The 15,836-nt window shown below is 56.7% G+C and overlaps 2 protein-coding genes across 2 annotated transcripts; one reads left to right on the top strand and one right to left on the bottom strand.

Moving 5' to 3' along the window:
• The first annotated feature begins 1,417 nt into the window (after positions 1–1,417).
• MYEOV (myeloma overexpressed) lies at positions 1,418–2,798 on the top strand. Its single transcript, XM_009246056.3, is given in 2 exon segments — positions 1,418–2,032; positions 2,035–2,798. Coding segments are annotated over 2 exon segments (765 nt in total). The 5' UTR covers positions 1,418–1,873; the 3' UTR covers positions 2,641–2,798.
• Positions 2,799–9,374: 6,576 nt separating this feature from the next.
• On the bottom strand, positions 9,375–9,969 carry LOC100443671 (interferon-induced transmembrane protein 3-like). The gene has a single exon (XM_054524189.2). It carries the CDS (start codon positions 9,933–9,935, stop codon positions 9,537–9,539), a length of 399 nt encoding a protein of 132 aa, XP_054380164.1. The 5' UTR covers positions 9,936–9,969; the 3' UTR covers positions 9,375–9,536.
• Positions 9,970–15,836: the final 5,867 nt, after the last annotated feature.

Below are 15,836 nucleotides of genomic sequence, written 5' to 3'. Positions count from 1 at the left end.
ATGGCACCCTAGCCCCACTGTCTCCTGGATGACTTCAGGATCCTTGAGGAGGCTGGCTGTGTAGGTTCCCCTCAGGTAGGACCTAGGTGAGCTGGGGAGTCTTAACTCACCCAGGGCAGGCCTTAAGTTTGGGCACACCCTTGTGTGGGCTCTGCCCTGGCCTTAACCAAGAAAGGGAAATGTTGACAGGGAAGAAAGCCCTGCCCACCAGGCAGCCCCACCCACCTGGGCTAGCCCCACCCCAAGGAGCCCCACCCACCTGGGCTAGTCCCACCCCCAAGGAGCCCAACCCACCTGGGCTAGCCCCACTCACAAGCAGCCCCACCTACCTGGGTTAGCCCCACCCACCAGGCAGCTCCGCCTACCTTGGCTATCCCGCTCTGAGTTTTTGCCTTGATTCTCCTGTTATTGTCCCTCAAACCCACATCCCTACAAAGCAGGAAAGTATGCCTGGGAGAGGCCAAGTGAGTGCGGAACCAGCCCAAAGCCAGGCGTCCAGGGTCTCCCTCACCTGAAGCTGACTTTTTCCCCACCTTGGATAGAGGGCGGGAGATGCCATTCCCACTGAACCCAGTACTTTCACCAGCCATATTAGCTCCCACTCACCCCCTGTCGTGGAAGCCTCGGCCGTCACACCTGCAGGGCCAGGGTGTGCATGGCCTCAGGGATGGCCTGTTCAGCTGCTGGGTGACTCGGGTCCAGGTGCCTCACCACCTGCTGAGCTCTGTGAGATTTCTGGACACTTCTGCTCATTGCCTTTGGGCTCAGTGAAGAGTCTGGAGTTTATCTGGAGTGAGGTGGCCGGGTCTTGGTGGGATCTGAGCAGGTAAGAAGCAGGGTCTTTCTTATGTTTTAAGAAGAGCCCTGTGGCTGCTGGGTGGGGGACCAGCTGGAGGGGCAGGAGGGCAGCAGGTGCCTCATTGCAAGGCTGGGGCCATCATCCTGTGAGAGCCGGGCATGACCAGTGCAGGTCGGTGGAGTTGAGGGTACAGACCAGTGGGACCCACAGACAGATCGGGAGTGACCAAGCCTCTGCTGAGCTGCCCAGGTCCCCTCTGGTGGGCACCTCCTACCCGGAGCCCCCCAAGGTGGTACCAAAGCTAGACCACCATACAGCCAGAGGCCTCCAGGCCCCACCCACGACAGCCGAGCTGGCTTCTGCCCAGCCACTGTCACACACAGAGGGCAGCCGTCCCCATGGTCCCTAGAGGCGGTTGAGGACCACTGTGCCTGGAGTCATCTGTGGCTATAAACCAGGAGGAGAAGGCTGCCCACCCCCTGCCCCAGAGATGGGGAGGCTGGGGCCGCCGGTGGATTTGGGCAGGTCCCAGTTTCCAGGATGGTGAGGTGAAGATGTGAAAGGACCCTGGAGGCCACAGGGACCCAGGCACAGAGTGTTGGACTCTCATCCTCCCCATGGTCGAGGAGGTCAGTGCCTTCCCGGGGTGGGTTACGGAAGGTAGTATCTTCCTTCTCCTCAGAGTCCATTCAGGAGCAGGAAAGTTCATCTCAGACCCTAAGTCCAGCCACGTCATGCCACGCTTAACACCCCTAACAACTTCCCCTGGCACTTAGGACAGCGTCTAGCTCCTTCCCTCAGCTCGTGGCCCTTAGGATCTGCATCACACACACCCCAGCTCTCCCGATGGGTCTCTGCACTTGCTGTTGCCTCTGCCTGGAACAGTCTCCCTCCTGGTGTCATCGTCTCCATGGTGTGTCCTTCCTGACTTTCCACCTCCACCAGGTGCCGACACTTCTCCGACCCCAGTATCCTCTTCTCTCGGGTGGGTGAATGCCACCTGCTGATGTCTGATTTATTCATCGGGTTTCTTGTCTGTAGTCTGTTCCCCTTGGGGACAGGAACTGCTCACTCATGTTCATCCGGCAGGCTGGATGCTTCGTGGAGGGCTCCAAAGCTGGCAGACCCCGGGGCCTCCTCTGTCTCTCCCAGGCCCCGCGTGTTGCGGTGAGAGGAGCATTTGTGTCTCTGTGGTTTGCTGCCGGAGCTGGTGACTGGGAGAGAAACAAGGGAGAGACAAGGGTGTCCAGACAGGTGCGGGGCTCAGCCAGGAGGCAGAAGACACGGACGTGTCCCGGGCCAGGAGGGTCACAGATGCACCACCAGGTACTCTGTGTGGCACTGGGAACAGGAATTCTGGGAGTCAGTCTGCAAGGGCGATGGGCATTGCTCACCTGGGAGAAGCCTTTAGGGTGGGCGTTGAGCAGGCCATTAGCTCGTGCCCGGAGGAGGTGCATGGGCGGCATGGGCTCTCCACGGAAATTACGTGGGTGCGCATGGATGTGGCTCTGTGCTCACCTGGGTGAGGATTTCTGGCCGGTGCCAGGGCACTCTGCATGACCCTGGCAGAATTGAGCTGCCCTGACTGTGAAAGGGGAAGAAGAGCATGCCTGACCCCCCACCGGCACCCCACCCCTCACTGCTCCACCTGGGGCCTGCCTCTGGGGGTGGCTGGATCCTGGCTGACTGTTGTGACTGTTGAGGCCCTGGGGGGGTGGGGCATGGGAGTTAGAAGGACTGGCCAGGTGGGGCCCACTATGCACCCACCCCCAGTGTCAGGAGCTTCCGCTCTCCTCCTCCACCTCCTCCTCCTCCTCCTCATCATCATCCTCACTTGTTGAGGACGTCCTGTGTGCCAAGTGGTTTATATGCCCAGCCTCATTTAATCCTCAGAATGACTCCATGAGGTAGCTACTAAAACCCCCCACTTAACAGATGAGGCAACTGAGGCCCAGAGAAGCTCAACAAGTTGCCTAAGGTCCAAGTTTCCTCTCCCGACTCTCCTACCCTCTCCTCTTCCTTCTCCTTTCTCCCATTCTTCCCTGCCTCTTCCCTAACTAGACAATTTTTTATTGAGTGTCTCCCAGGTGCAGGCATGAGCCAGGTGCTGGGAAGATCACGATGACCCAGCTCCTTCTGGTCCTTTTCTTAGCTGGTTAGAGGCTGGGAGGACATGCAAGTTCAGCTCCAGCCGACTGGGGCATTGGTGGTAGCCCCTGGAGACATTGTGCAATGGAGCTACGAGGCTGAATCTGGCTCCAGGGAAGCGTGTTGCAATCCATGAGTGATGTCTGCCATGCGCACAGGCGTGGAGAGTGAGGCACCTGTGCTGTCTTCTTGTAGACCCTAGACTGGTGGGGCCTCTGAAATGCATCCAGACACTGTGCTGGGTGTGTTGCATGGCCCTCCCAACGAATTCAGTATTTTTCTCCCCATTTTCCAGGGAGAAATCTAAGGTGTCAGAATGTAAGGTTCTCATTGGAACCCAGGCTCTAGGGTCCCTGGTTTTCTGTGACATCATGCTGCAGGACCCTGTTTCTCTCTTTGCTTTGGCTGCTGGGAAGCTCAGAAGGAAGCTTTAGGCTCGCTCTCAGCCACCACATTAGCTCAGGAGTTTGGGCATTTTTGTCACCAGCTCCTTTGGGCTCTTTCTCCTCCCTGCTGTGCTTCCCGAGGAGCAGGCCGGATGTAAGTTATCAACTATAAATAAAACCAAGACTTCCGTTCTGGCTCTCGCTCTAGTTTCCTGGTGCATTTTTTTTTTTTTTTTAAAGTTCTTAATCAAGGGAGGGGATACTCCTAACTGAAGATGACATCAGCATCAGCTGGCCCCGGGGGGCAGGCCCCCAGCCCCCAGGCCCGTGTGGGCCCTGAATACCCCCATTATGAGGGGTAACCTCATTACACAAGACGCGCTGCACGGCGGAATTTCAAATGGGGTTTTGTGGTTTCTGCCCTTTGCAGCAGAGCACACACAGGCAGCTGCGGCCGCCCGGCTTCCTCTCCCGCCGCAGCCCTGGCGCCTGGCCAGCTGGTGACCATCCCCTTCTACCATGAGTCAGTTTCATTCTTAACTCTCTGACTCAGGTCCCTTTAAAGGGACAGCAGAATCCATTCATTCCAAGCAAGGAAGGAGAGGTGGAGAACCTGCCTGGGAGGGGAGTCGGGGGTCAAGAGGAAGCTTGGGGGGTCCCAGGAAGGCAGCTGGGTGAGCAGCCCTGCCTCACTCCCCTACCCCAGACACCCAGGATGGAGGGGCTTTCCTGCCTGTTCCAAGGGAGATGGACCTGTGACTTCCCCAAGGCAGACCATCTGTAAGGTGGGAAACCCCGGCGTTCAGCAAGCTTCCTTTCTGTCTGGGCGCAAGCCCTGCCCAAGCTCTGGGCTCAGAAGGTAATGGGGGCTTTGCAAGCCACCCCCAATGCCCCACGTGCCCCGCTTCCTTCTCATCCTTGGCCCCCTCATTCCTTGTACTTCCGTCGCAACGACCTCTGGAGTTCCTAGAACATCCTGAGCTGCTTCCCCCAGCCGCCCTCCCTGCCACCTGGCATGCACGTCACTCCGCTCTTTGTGGCGGTCCCATCTCCTCCTTCCGAGCCCAGCTGCATGCCACCTCCTCCCACGTACGTACTGCCAGTCCGTCATAGCAACCTATTTACTTCCATAGTAACACAAGGAACAACCCCAAACTCTATTCAACTTGCTCCCCATGTTAACGGCCCCCAGCATGGACTGTCAGCTCCATGAAGGCAGGGCCCTGCTTATCTTGTTCACAGCACAAGGCCGGGCATACAGTAGGTGCTCACTCAACATTCCTGGGATCGATGGGAAATGACTGCCAGGGAACCCTCTGCAGCCGTCCTTGTTGAGGGCCCCAGATGGGGTGTGGGTGGCCCCTCCCCGTCCAGATGGTGTTGGAAGGGCTGGGGGCCAGGCATGGCGAGCAGGCCAAGGCTGCAGGTGGACGTCCCTGGGACTGGGGCTGCTGGGGGCCAGGCTGCAGTTTCAGCCCAGGTCGGGTCTCATGTGAGGCCTCCGTGAAATAAGAATTTCTCTCTCCGTTTCCTTCTCCTGTCTGACTCACACTTTCGTTTTGAAGTTCCCCCTTTCTGCCAGCGCTTCGCCTGAGGTTACGGAGTGGTCAAGCGAGGCCGGCAGGGCGTGGAGACCGGGAGGAAGCTGGGCTCAGTTTCATTCACAAAAACATGACCCGCCCGCTTCCTGTGTCCTGCCTGGGCTGCACGGCCCGCAGCCCAACAGCCAGTTCACAGGGTGTTTGCAAGTTTGCAGGGGCCAGTGAGGGTGCTCCTGGGGTTTAAGAGGCTTGAGTTTGTCCACCCCAAGGCTTCCGTCAGGACCCCCACTTCCCGCCAGTGTGCTTCTGTCTCCCATGGTGCCTCCCAGCTCACCCCCACAGGGGCCTGGCACAGAGCCTCAAATCCAGGATTCTGTAGGAGCTGAGGGCTGGGCATGAACACCTTGGTGCTTCCCCTGGCCCCACTGACCCATCCTTGTTTCAGCACAGAGCTGGGAGGCCCAGGGAGGATGGCCTCTGCTGGCTGGTCCAGCTCTCTCTGTGGTTCCCACCTCTCAGTGTGGGGTGGATCCAAAGGGGAGGGAAGAGAAGGGGATGGGAAGAAAACGATGCCTGTTGGGGCACAGTCTCCTAAACCCAACCTCGGATCTCCTCCTACGAGTAGCTTCCAGGTGTCTACAGGGAGCCCGGGGTCATGCTGGCATCACTCATTCTCCACGCATCAGATGATCCTGCGGCCCCTCAGTGCCAGGCCCCACTGGCCCTCCGGGCACATCAGTGACTTTGATGTGGTCCCCCTCCATGCTGCCAGTCTGATGGTGGAGACAGAACAGCAGTCCTGGATGGTAAGGATGCCCAGTGCCAACCCCCCTTAGCAGGGGAGATGCAGAGGAGGGGGGCCACCCAATCTCAGCATCACAGAAGCCTCCCTGGAAGAGGGCATCCGAGTGGAGCCTGAAGGTTGAGATACCAGCTAGGGGAAGGGACTGGCTGGGAGGAGAGGCAGGGAGGCGTCTCCAGGCAGAGAGACAGCGTGTGCAAGACTTGAGTGCAGGAGAACCCCTGGTGTGTCGGAGCTGGAGAGGAGTGTGTGGGGAGTCTGGGTGGTGTGGAGCGGGGATGGAGGCCAGGCCAGGGGGTCGGCCAGGCTGAGTGGCTTGGACATTTTACTGAGTACGGTGAGGAATCCTGCAGGCTTGTGTGTTTGGCTGGCCCCGCCCGGCTGACCAAAGCTTCGTTCAGCACAATCCACATGGCACTGCGTTGGGGTCTCAGATCCAGGGTCTCATTTCACCCTGGTGCTGCCCCAGTGAGGAGGCGTTGTCTCTCCTTCTGCAGTTGAGGAAACTGAGGCCTAAGAGGCAAGTTCTGTCCAAGGTCATGCAGTAGGTGCTTGCAGAGTCATCCGAATCGCAGTCCAGGGGTCTCTTGCCACCCTCCCTGACCCTCTGGCCATGGCTGCTGCGGGGAAGAAACCATCACAAGGGCAAGGCACTTTGAAATGCGAAAGCTCTACAGTGTCATGATGATGATAAAAACACAACAGGAAGAACGCAACCCACTTCGGTTTTATGAGGCTGAGCTGCCCCTCTGGAATTCCCTCTTATCTGGGGATCTCAAAGCACTGGGCAGGTCCACAGACCACTCCTAGAAGCACTGGGAGCCAAGCTCAGGCCAGGCAGGAAGTGGCAGGCACTGTTCCTTCTCTGCCGTCCCAGTCTTCCTCCCGTCAGTATCGACCCCTCTCCCCAAGCCAGCTGGTGCGAGAATGGGGAGCTCGGGTCCTCCCCATCCCCAGCAGGTGAGGAACAAAGACCAGCAGCAGCAGGAACAGGACTAAGGACTCCACCATCCTGGAGACAGAGAGGGGTGGAGGCATTGGCAGTTCTGCCTGGTTTAGAGTTTTCTGGGTTCAGATCCTGTCTGTCCCTTGAGACTACGAGCTCCTGAAAGTCATGGACCATGCGTGTCTGAGTCACTGGGCCCTGCTGGGATGAGCACGACTTGATGGCTGGAGAGGAGGGAGTAGGGTGTGGAAGGCTGAGGGTCAGGGGGAAGTCACAGGACTGGCTACCCTGTCAAGGCTTCCTAGGGTTTGTTTAATGAATAAGGAATTGATGGATGAATTATCCACTAACCGAAGGGTGTGAATTCCAGACAGATATGTGGAAGGATAGATGGATAAATGAATGTGTGGATGGTCTAAGGGAAGATGGAGGAGTGGGTGGATGGATGAAGGGATGGGTGGATGGATAAGTGATGAACGAATGCACGGATGATGGATGGATGGATGGATGGAAGGGTGGAAGGTTGGATGGATCAAAAGATGTATGATAAATGGATGGAAGGACGGATGGAGGGATGAACAGATGGAAGGACGGATGGAGGGATGAACAGGTGGAAGGATGGATTGATCAACAATGGATGAATGTGTGGATGTGGATAGATGGATGAATGCATGGACAGATAGATAGTGGCTAGATGGTATAGGGGGTTGGTAGAAAGTGAAATAAGCACCTGGGTCATCTCAGGCATATGGGCAATGTGAGACGCTTCTAGCAGAGACTGTGATGGGGCTCACTCGGCTTCACAGATGGAACCTTGGCATACATGGCACGATGCCCATGTCCTCCACCAACTAGAAGACCAATGATTTGGCTAGGACCAAGAGACTCGGGTCATTTTCTCGGTTCAGCCTGATCAGCCCCTTGACCATGGCCAGTCTTCTCCCCTCCTGGCCTTGGTTTCCCGTCTGGATTATGAGGATTTACTGGATGAGATGGACCTTTTTGGTGGAGTGTCCAGGTTTTCCTAGGAGGAGGGGCAGCATCCCCGCCTCTCTCTTCCGCTCACAGGCCTTCCCTCACTCCATTCCCAGGCTCAGCCCAGGCACCTGCCGTGCACCCTCTTCCCCACCATTTTCTAAATGTCTGGGCATGAAGCCAGCAGGAGAGATGGGCCCTGGGGAAAGGGAAGCTGGCCCCTGCTGCAGGGTGGGCAGGCTGGGGACCACTGTGGCTGCAGACAGCTGCTCAGCAGGCCCTTGGCAGGCTCCAGCTGAGTCACCCTGAGTCACCACTGTCACCTCCTACCACACATTCCTTCATTCATACAGTGTCTACCCCTGAGGCCACCTCCCTGAAATCTCACTGGGCAGTTGCCAAGGGTGTGGAGGGCACTCAGGCCTGCCTGATGTGCCCCTGGCAGGGAGAGAGAGGGCTGGGAAAGATGACCTCCGGGAAGGTGTGGACACCCTCTGAGTCCCTTCCAGCCTGGGAGCTCTCTGACCTCACTGGGCTGGGTCCCCTGCAGATGGGAGGGCTAGGTGCCTGTCTCCTTGAGGCCCCTTAGCAGTCATTTGGAGGAACACTGGGCCCCTCAGCTCACTAAGATTCACTGGGATGAGGAGAGGAAAGTGACTCACCTACCCCCCTTGCCTGTCTCCTCAGCAGCCACACCCAGGCTAGGCTCTCCTGCAGAGGGCCTGTGTCCCCTTTGCAGTGGACCAGGCCAGCTCCGGAGTGGGCAGCCCTGCTCTGTTGTCTGTCCCAGCGCTTCCTCTCTGTGTGGTGTGGGGCAGGCCATGCATGGCTTGAGGCCTCCGTGTCCTCGTCTGTAGCCGGGGTGTCGGTAGGCACTGCCTCTGGCGACTTGCTTGGGCACCTGGTGCTCCTCTGTCCCTCCTGGGGTCAGGGGTGTCCCACAGCCCTTTGACCTGCAGGGCTCACCTCTGGCAGGTCCTGAGTCCTGGTGTCAGACGCCACCAGGAACACAGTTCTGGGCCTGAGAGGTGAGCCTCTCTCCAACTGGAAGCCTGGGCTACACTAAGAGCTTAGGGACCCAGGGTGGTGACCCCTGAGTGCTGGGCTCCCAGGGGTGGGAAGAGAGAGGCTGGAGTGGTAGCCTGGCCCCCGCATAGTAGGTGCCAGGTAGGGCAGCCGCTGGGAGCCTGGCACGGGGCCCGGGGCCAGGCTGGGGCTGGTGGTCTCAGGGTCCATGAGGCCCATACATCAGCCTCTGAATTTGCCATGGCAGGAACCTGGGACACAGGAAGCCAGCACCGCTGAGCACCCTGTCCTTTTCATTCGTTTCCTCTCCCGCTAACCCCAGTCAAGCCTTCTGTGGCAGGCACCGCTCTGCACTGAGGATTTATGTCAATGAAATTGACTTGGGTCCCTGTCCACGGGGGTCTGCATTCTATTGAGGGGAGACAGAAGACAGGCAGTAACCAGTCACATGGCCTGGCCTGCTATGGAGGCAATCGGAGCTGTGGGAAAGAGAAAGGAGAGTGAAGGAAGAGAGTGCTCTCTGAGAAGGGCTTTGGATGGGATCGGGGGGGCACGGTGAGCAGGGATGGGGGGGTGTCTGGACAGCGCACCCCGCTGTGGAGCAGTAGGGAGGCCGGCAGAGGGGACCAAGTCTGGGAAGTGGCTAGATCCTGCACAATCTCCCATCTCCCAGGGAGGCTGACATGGCACCAGTTTTCTGGGATGGCCCCACGTGCTCTAGTGTATTCTTTTTTTTTTTTTTCGCAGCAGCACCAGAAACATATACACTTTATTGAATGCCATTGTAGAAAAGTGTGTGAGGATAAAGGGCTGATACAGGACTTGGCTTCGGGGGCAGGGCGAGGAATGGAAGGTGGAGGACGTGGGATACAGGTCATGGGCAGAGCTCCTGGCCTCAGTGATGCCTCCTGATCTATCGATGGGCTTGGATGATCAACACTGGGATGACGATGAGCAGAATGGTCATGAGGATGCCCAAAATCAGGGCCCAGATGTTCAGGCACTTGGCGGTGGAGGCATAGGCCTGGGCCTCGGTCAGGTTGCCAACCATCTTCCTGTCCCTAGACTTCACAGAGTAGGCGAATGCTATGAAGCCTAGGCGGCAGGGGTTCATGAAGAGGGTGTTGAACAGGGACCAGACAACATGGTTGGGCACGGAGGTCTCACTGCGGATATGGATCACAGTGGACGTCGGGGGAGCAGGGTTGTGGGGCGCCCCCGGCACAGCCACCTCGTGCTCCTCCTTGAGCATCTCATAGCTGGGGGGCTGGCCACTGTTGACAGGAGAGAAGGTTTGGACAGTGTGGTTCATGGTGTCCAGCGAAGACCAGTGGTGGTCGGGTTACTGGGATGGCTGTCAGTGGGCCCTCCCTTTCCCTAGTAGTTTCGTTTCCTCCGCTCTAGTGTATTCTTACGGGGGCCCCCTTCTCCTCTCAAAGGGCAAGTTTGTTGGTCCTACCCTTGCAGGGCTTTTTAAGGCCTTTGACTTTCGCTTGAATGAATTGGGGAGCAGAGGAAGGATGGGTCCGACTCAGGTTGCTGAAAGAATGCTCTACCTGCCAGGCTGAGAAGGGACTGGGGGATGAGGTCAAGGGTAGATTTATGATCTGTGATCCTAATATCCATTTTCTGGTGATGCCCCTCAGCTCTGGGGACACAGAGATGGGGCAGATGAGGTCTTTCCCAGAGATTCCCTGATGGAGCAAGGACACACAAAGGCTGGTGAGCACCTTTTGATGAGCACAGGTTACTGCCTGTCTTCCGTCTCCCCTCAATAAAATGCAGACCCCCTTGGATGGGGTCCCAAGTAAATTTCATTGACATAAATCCTCAGTGCAGAGTGGTGCCTGCCACAGAAGGCTTGACTGGGGTTAGCGGGAGAGGAAATGCAGACTAAGGCCCCAGGAGCTTGAGGAGAGAGCAGCCAAGTTGGGGAGGAAATCCAGGAAGTCTTCCTGAAGAAAGGGGCATTTGAGGTGAGTCTTGAAGGCTGAGCAGCAGATTCCCCAGGCAGAGAGTCAGAAAGAGGGGAAGGTATTCCAGGTAGAATGCCAGGTGGCAAAGGCTCACGTGTAGGAACAAAACACCAAGCTCTCCCACTTCATTCATTCATTCATCTACTCATTCATTCTCCACTTACTTCTTGTAAGTGCGCTGTTTACCTGGCACCATGCTGGCCCTAGAGAAATACTGACCCCACTCCTCACCCACTCTGTGGCACTTGTCCAAAGAGGGGGTGGCCGTGGCCAGGAAGCCATCCCGGTTTAGCAGCCGGGCAAGCATCCCTCCCTCCATGAAACCCTGGATCCCAACAAGGCTACATTTGTTTTGTATTTGAAATTCCACTAATTTTTTCGTGTCTTTGCATTAATGATTCCTCTTTAAACATCAAAGGGACCCGTAGGGCATTTTGACTCCTAACCTTTTTGTACGAGAAGCAGCTGATCATTATCCCACAGCTCCAATGATAGGCTGCAGTCAGTTCGGATTCCCAAGATTACAAAAGGAAATTCAGCTAATTATAGTTTGATAGAAATTATAGTTCTGCCGATTTCTGATTGACAGGGTGGGCTGGCATGAATCACTGTGCTCTTTGATAAGATTGTATTAATCTCTCTCAAGAATCTCACAAGTGCCTCATTGCAGGAGAAATTTCCTTTATGTCTCTCTCCCATGAAGAACCTGCTCATATTATCCCTGGAATAAATGGAGGGCCTGGAGTATATGGGTGCAAGAACAGAGGCCTGGGATTCAGGAATCCTGGGTTTGTATACAGCCAATAGCTTGCTGTGTGACCTCCCAAGGTTCCTCTGCCCCTCTGGGCCTTCATCAGAAGGGAGGCAGTGTGGTACCTTAATTAAGAGCATGGGTTCTGAGCTCAGGCTTTCTAGCTACACGTCCTTGGCAACCTCACTGATCTTCAGTTTCTTCCTCTGTAACATGGACATGACGATAATAATAATTTCCCCCCCACGTGGTTGCGGCAGATCACTTGAGGTCAGGAGTTCAAGATCAGCCTGGCCAACGTGGTGAAACCCCGTCTCTACTAAAAATACAAAAATTAGCCGGGTGTGGTGGTGAGCACCTGTAGTCCCAGCTACTCGGGAGGCTGAGGCAGGAGAATCACTTGAACCCGGGAGGCGGAGGTTGTAGTTAGCCGTGATCACACCACTGCACTCCAGCCTGGGCAACAGGGCGAGACTCTGTCTCAAAAAAAAAAAAAAAAAAAAAAAAGAATGAAATGAGCTAATATATGTGAGCTAATATAAATAAGCGAAGATCCTGGATAGATGCAGAACAGTGGGTGTAGTGGGAGAGCTTGAAAGATACCGGCTGTTTTATAAGGAAGCGGCCCTCTTGAAAGTCGAGGACAGCCAGGCCGCAAGCAGAAGCTGCAGATGACTTCTGTAGTTCCACATAAAACAGAGCTCTGCGATGCTCAGGGCAGAGACAGAGGCAGGATCGCATCTAACAGATGGGCAGGTGGAGGCATGGGGAGGCTCTGGGGCGTGTGCATAGTCAAACGCAGGGGCAGGAGAGATCTCGAATGTTCTTATTCCCAGCACCGCCCCCGGAGACCTCCCAGTGTGGACCTTGCCCAGAAGAACACACGACCTTTTGAATTATGTTGGCTTGGCAGAAAGCTGGACTCTTGGCAGCATGCCCCCAGGACCTTCTTAGTTCTCATAGATGTTAGTCAGTGTGGACACTCTCTCCTTTCTGGAAAGCCCTCAATAACAGATGTTGGAGACATCGAGGCCCTGAGTAGTAAGGGGCCTGACCCACAGGCACAGAGTTGGGTGCTGTGGGATGGCCAGGAGCTCGGGTCTCCTTCCTTCCCACCACACCAGTGGGTGCCGGATGCTAGCAGGTGACTTGGGGATGCCCCTTCACTTTGCTGCCAGGAAATTGGCTGCAGAGTCCAGGGCTCATAAAACCAGCCAGTTGAGTGAGAATGCACTGGTTCAGAAGCCAGTGGGCCCCTAGCTCCTCACAGTGGGCCCCCTCGGCCAGGCCAACAGGCCATGTCTCCTAGCCAACCTTGGGTCTGACCCCCGAAGATCCATTTCTATCCGCAAAGTGCCTGCCCCCCACCTTGTTCAGCAGCCTAAGCCCCAGTGACCACTGGCCACCCGAGATAAGGGCCATCCCTGCTCCTTCCATTCCCCAGTATTCCTGAGGCCCTGTACACCTGCCCCATGATGGGGCTAGAGTCCCCAAGAACAATAAGAACCTAGCTCTTGTCTTGGGAACTCTGGCAGGATTTCCCAAGTCACCCGAATGCCCAAGCTATTAGAGACTATGTTTGCCCTGAAGAAGAAAGAATCAGACTGAAAACAGAGCAGGTAGCAGTGGGGGAGTGAAGACTGAGGTCCTTCCAGGACCCCCAATGCCCTCACGTCCTCCTGCTGGGGTCCAGTGTCCCCTCCCCTCCTCCTGTGCAGGAGCGGCCTCCCTGGGCCTTGGTTCCATCCTTTGTGAAGTGCAGTGACCAGTGGTTGCCATGCAGGGGATGCTTGCTGAAGTGCCTCATGGTGCCCAGCACAACACAGTGGGCAGAGGGCAGCCCGTCAATACCACTCACTGCCCTTCCTGCTCACAGTGAGTCTTACCTAGGGCAGTATAGGGCTCCCTCGCATCACCCTTCCTTGGCCCCAACCTCAAAACTTAGGACTTGGTTTCCCCTTCTCACTGTCTTTGGTCAGTGCCAAAGGACTAGGCAAGACCAGTGCCAGGAAAGGGACCGGGACGTGAACAGGCTGCTCATTGAAGGTCACACATTTGCAATTTCATGGAGACAACAAGGGTCTTCACGTGCCAAGCAGAGTAGCTCTGTAGCAATTCTGGACACTGCAGCAGGTGAGGGCGGGAACTTTGCTGGAAGACAGTGCCAGCTCCCACAGAACCCTAACGAGGCTGAGCAGGAGCGGTCCTCCGTGCTTAGATGTAGCACAATCCCCTCGTTTTCTGGATGGGGAAACTGAGGCTCAGGGAGTTGGCTTGTCTTTTCTACACCCCAGGGAGTGCTGGGGCAGCCCTGTGCCTGTGATTCTGGGGCCCAAGTTAGCCCCGCAGCCCATGTGGGTGGCAGAATAGACCAGATGGGCACTGGGGCCAGAGCTGGGGCCAGCTCTCGGGGTTGGGGGGGGGATGCTGCAGGTCTTGTGCTAACCACTGAGAGACTCCCAGCCCACCTTTGCTGTTCCTTTCACCCCGGCCCCTTGGGGGACTCCAGGTCCTGCCCAACCAGGCCCAGGAGGGTTTGGGACTGGCCAAAGCAGGAAGCAGGATAGGAAGCTTCTTCTGGTTCCACTCATGGGGATCGCACGCTCCCCAAATTGTCCAAGCCATCTTCCCTCTTCCAGCTCAGAGGCCATCTCTTCCAGGAGGTCCACACACATCATCCTGTACAGGAAGAGGGTCTTCCACACCCTCTGTGCCTTGGCCGTGGTCCTCGTTATCACGTCTTGTGGATTCGTTATTTTAATCAGTTATTGGTCAAACAAACTCCTCTCACACCCGAGTGCACAGCTCGTGCCAAGAGCACTGCAAAGCATGTGATGTCCCCACCCCATCCACGGCATTCAGAACCTGACCACTCCCTGCCACCGCCCCGGTCCTGTCTGGTCCAAGCTGCCCTGGCTTACTGCAGAGGCATCTCCATGGCTCTCGATCTGTTAACATCTGAGCCTCGACCCTGCCTTTCCTCTGCTCGCCCTCCAAGGATTCATCTCAGAGGAGGCAGCAAAGTCCTCTGCAGGCCTGCCCCCTCCAACCTCGTCTTGCCTCTCCCGACCTTGTTCCTCCACTCCAACCGCTATGGCATCCCTGCAGCTGCTCATACTTTGGGAGCGGCTGATACCACAGGCCTTTGCCCTGGTTGGGCCCTCTGCCTGTGACGCTCTTTCCCAGACGTCCATGTGATTTGCTTCCTCTTCTTCTTCAAGTTTTTGCTCAAATGAAGGCCTGCGCAATGAGCCTCCCCTGGCGCTCTATTTATAGTTGCCTCTCCCAATATTTTGGAGCACTTGGCACCATCTGACATGCTGGGCCTCTGTCCGTGAGCAGGCCAGCTTCTGGGTGGCAGGAATTTGGGCTGTGCATTTCCTGCTCTCACCCCACTCCTACAACCATGCCTGGCACGTCATAGGAATGCCAACAAGCCATGTTGGGTGAAGGCGGGAGTAGCCCTGTGGGCTGGGTCATGCCATCTCCTACATTGTATATGTGCAGAAGCTGCAGCCATGACGCCTGCTTGAGGTTGCCTGGCTCTTGCTCCTGCGGGTCTGAACCCAGCTAGATGTGACTGTAAGTCCCAGCTTTCCAAAGGCTCCCACTGCCTTCCGTGCACAGTGTGCCGCCTAGCACGGGAAGTGGAGCCCACCAGGCAGCACCTGGGATATGAGCTGCTCCAGGGATGCCCTGGGAGGAGGGGATGGGGGTGCATCCCAGGGAAGAGGTTCCTGGGCTATGACGGGTGGGGGCAACTCAGCTTCCCCTGGGGTCGGGGAGTGGGAAGACCATTCTGAGAGTGGGAACAGCTCTTGCAAACATGGCCGACATCCAGGTTGGGGCAGATTTGGCGATGACTGCCTTGAGCCTGATTGGAGGTCCCGTGGGGATGGGTGGCTGTGGGGCCCCCAGGCAGGGCCTGGAGGAGGCAAAGGGGGTGAGTGGGGGGTTCTGATGGGCCACTGGGAGTGGCCTGAAGTGCACTGGAGCAGGAGGTGGCATTGTCAGGATCCTGTTTGAAAGACACCTTTTCTGATAGGAGGAGGGAAGATTGCCGGGTGAGTCAGGGGTGGTGGCAGCTACCTGAGCAGAAGCTAGTGTGGGGTGGGAGGCGTGAGGCAGATGTGAGAGCTCAAGGAGGGAGACTACATGCAGCTCAGTGACCTGGGTCTTAGTGTGTTCCCAGGTTTGCAGCTGGGGCAACTGGAAGCAGGAGAGGGATCTGGAGAAAGGAAGGTAAAGAGGTGGGTTCCTTTTGGGGTGCACTGAGGTTGAGCTGCTTAAGAGACTCCCATGGGTGAGGCAGAAGCCTTGAGCTGCTGGGTTAGCAGCTCTGGGCTCAGAGGAGATCTTGGCCAGAGAAAAAGATCTGGGGGTCCTAATGTTCACATACTGACTTCAGCATGGAGGGGGCAAGGTCCCTCCAGAAGCAGGTGTCTGGAGGAGAGAGGGCTATGGCCTCCACTCCAGGCCCAGCCGG

Source organism: Pongo abelii, chromosome 9, assembly GCF_028885655.2.
Source record: "Pongo abelii isolate AG06213 chromosome 9, NHGRI_mPonAbe1-v2.0_pri, whole genome shotgun sequence".
Taxonomy (NCBI): domain Eukaryota; kingdom Metazoa; phylum Chordata; class Mammalia; order Primates; family Hominidae; genus Pongo; species Pongo abelii.
Note: the sequence above shows the minus strand (reverse complement) of the source record. Positions and strands in the feature narration are given on the sequence as shown.

Coding starts and splice junctions, on each gene's coding strand:
- LOC100443671 (XM_054524189.2), bottom strand. CDS start 9,935: ATGAACCACACTGTCCAAACCTTCTCTCCTGTCAACAGTGGCCAGCCC.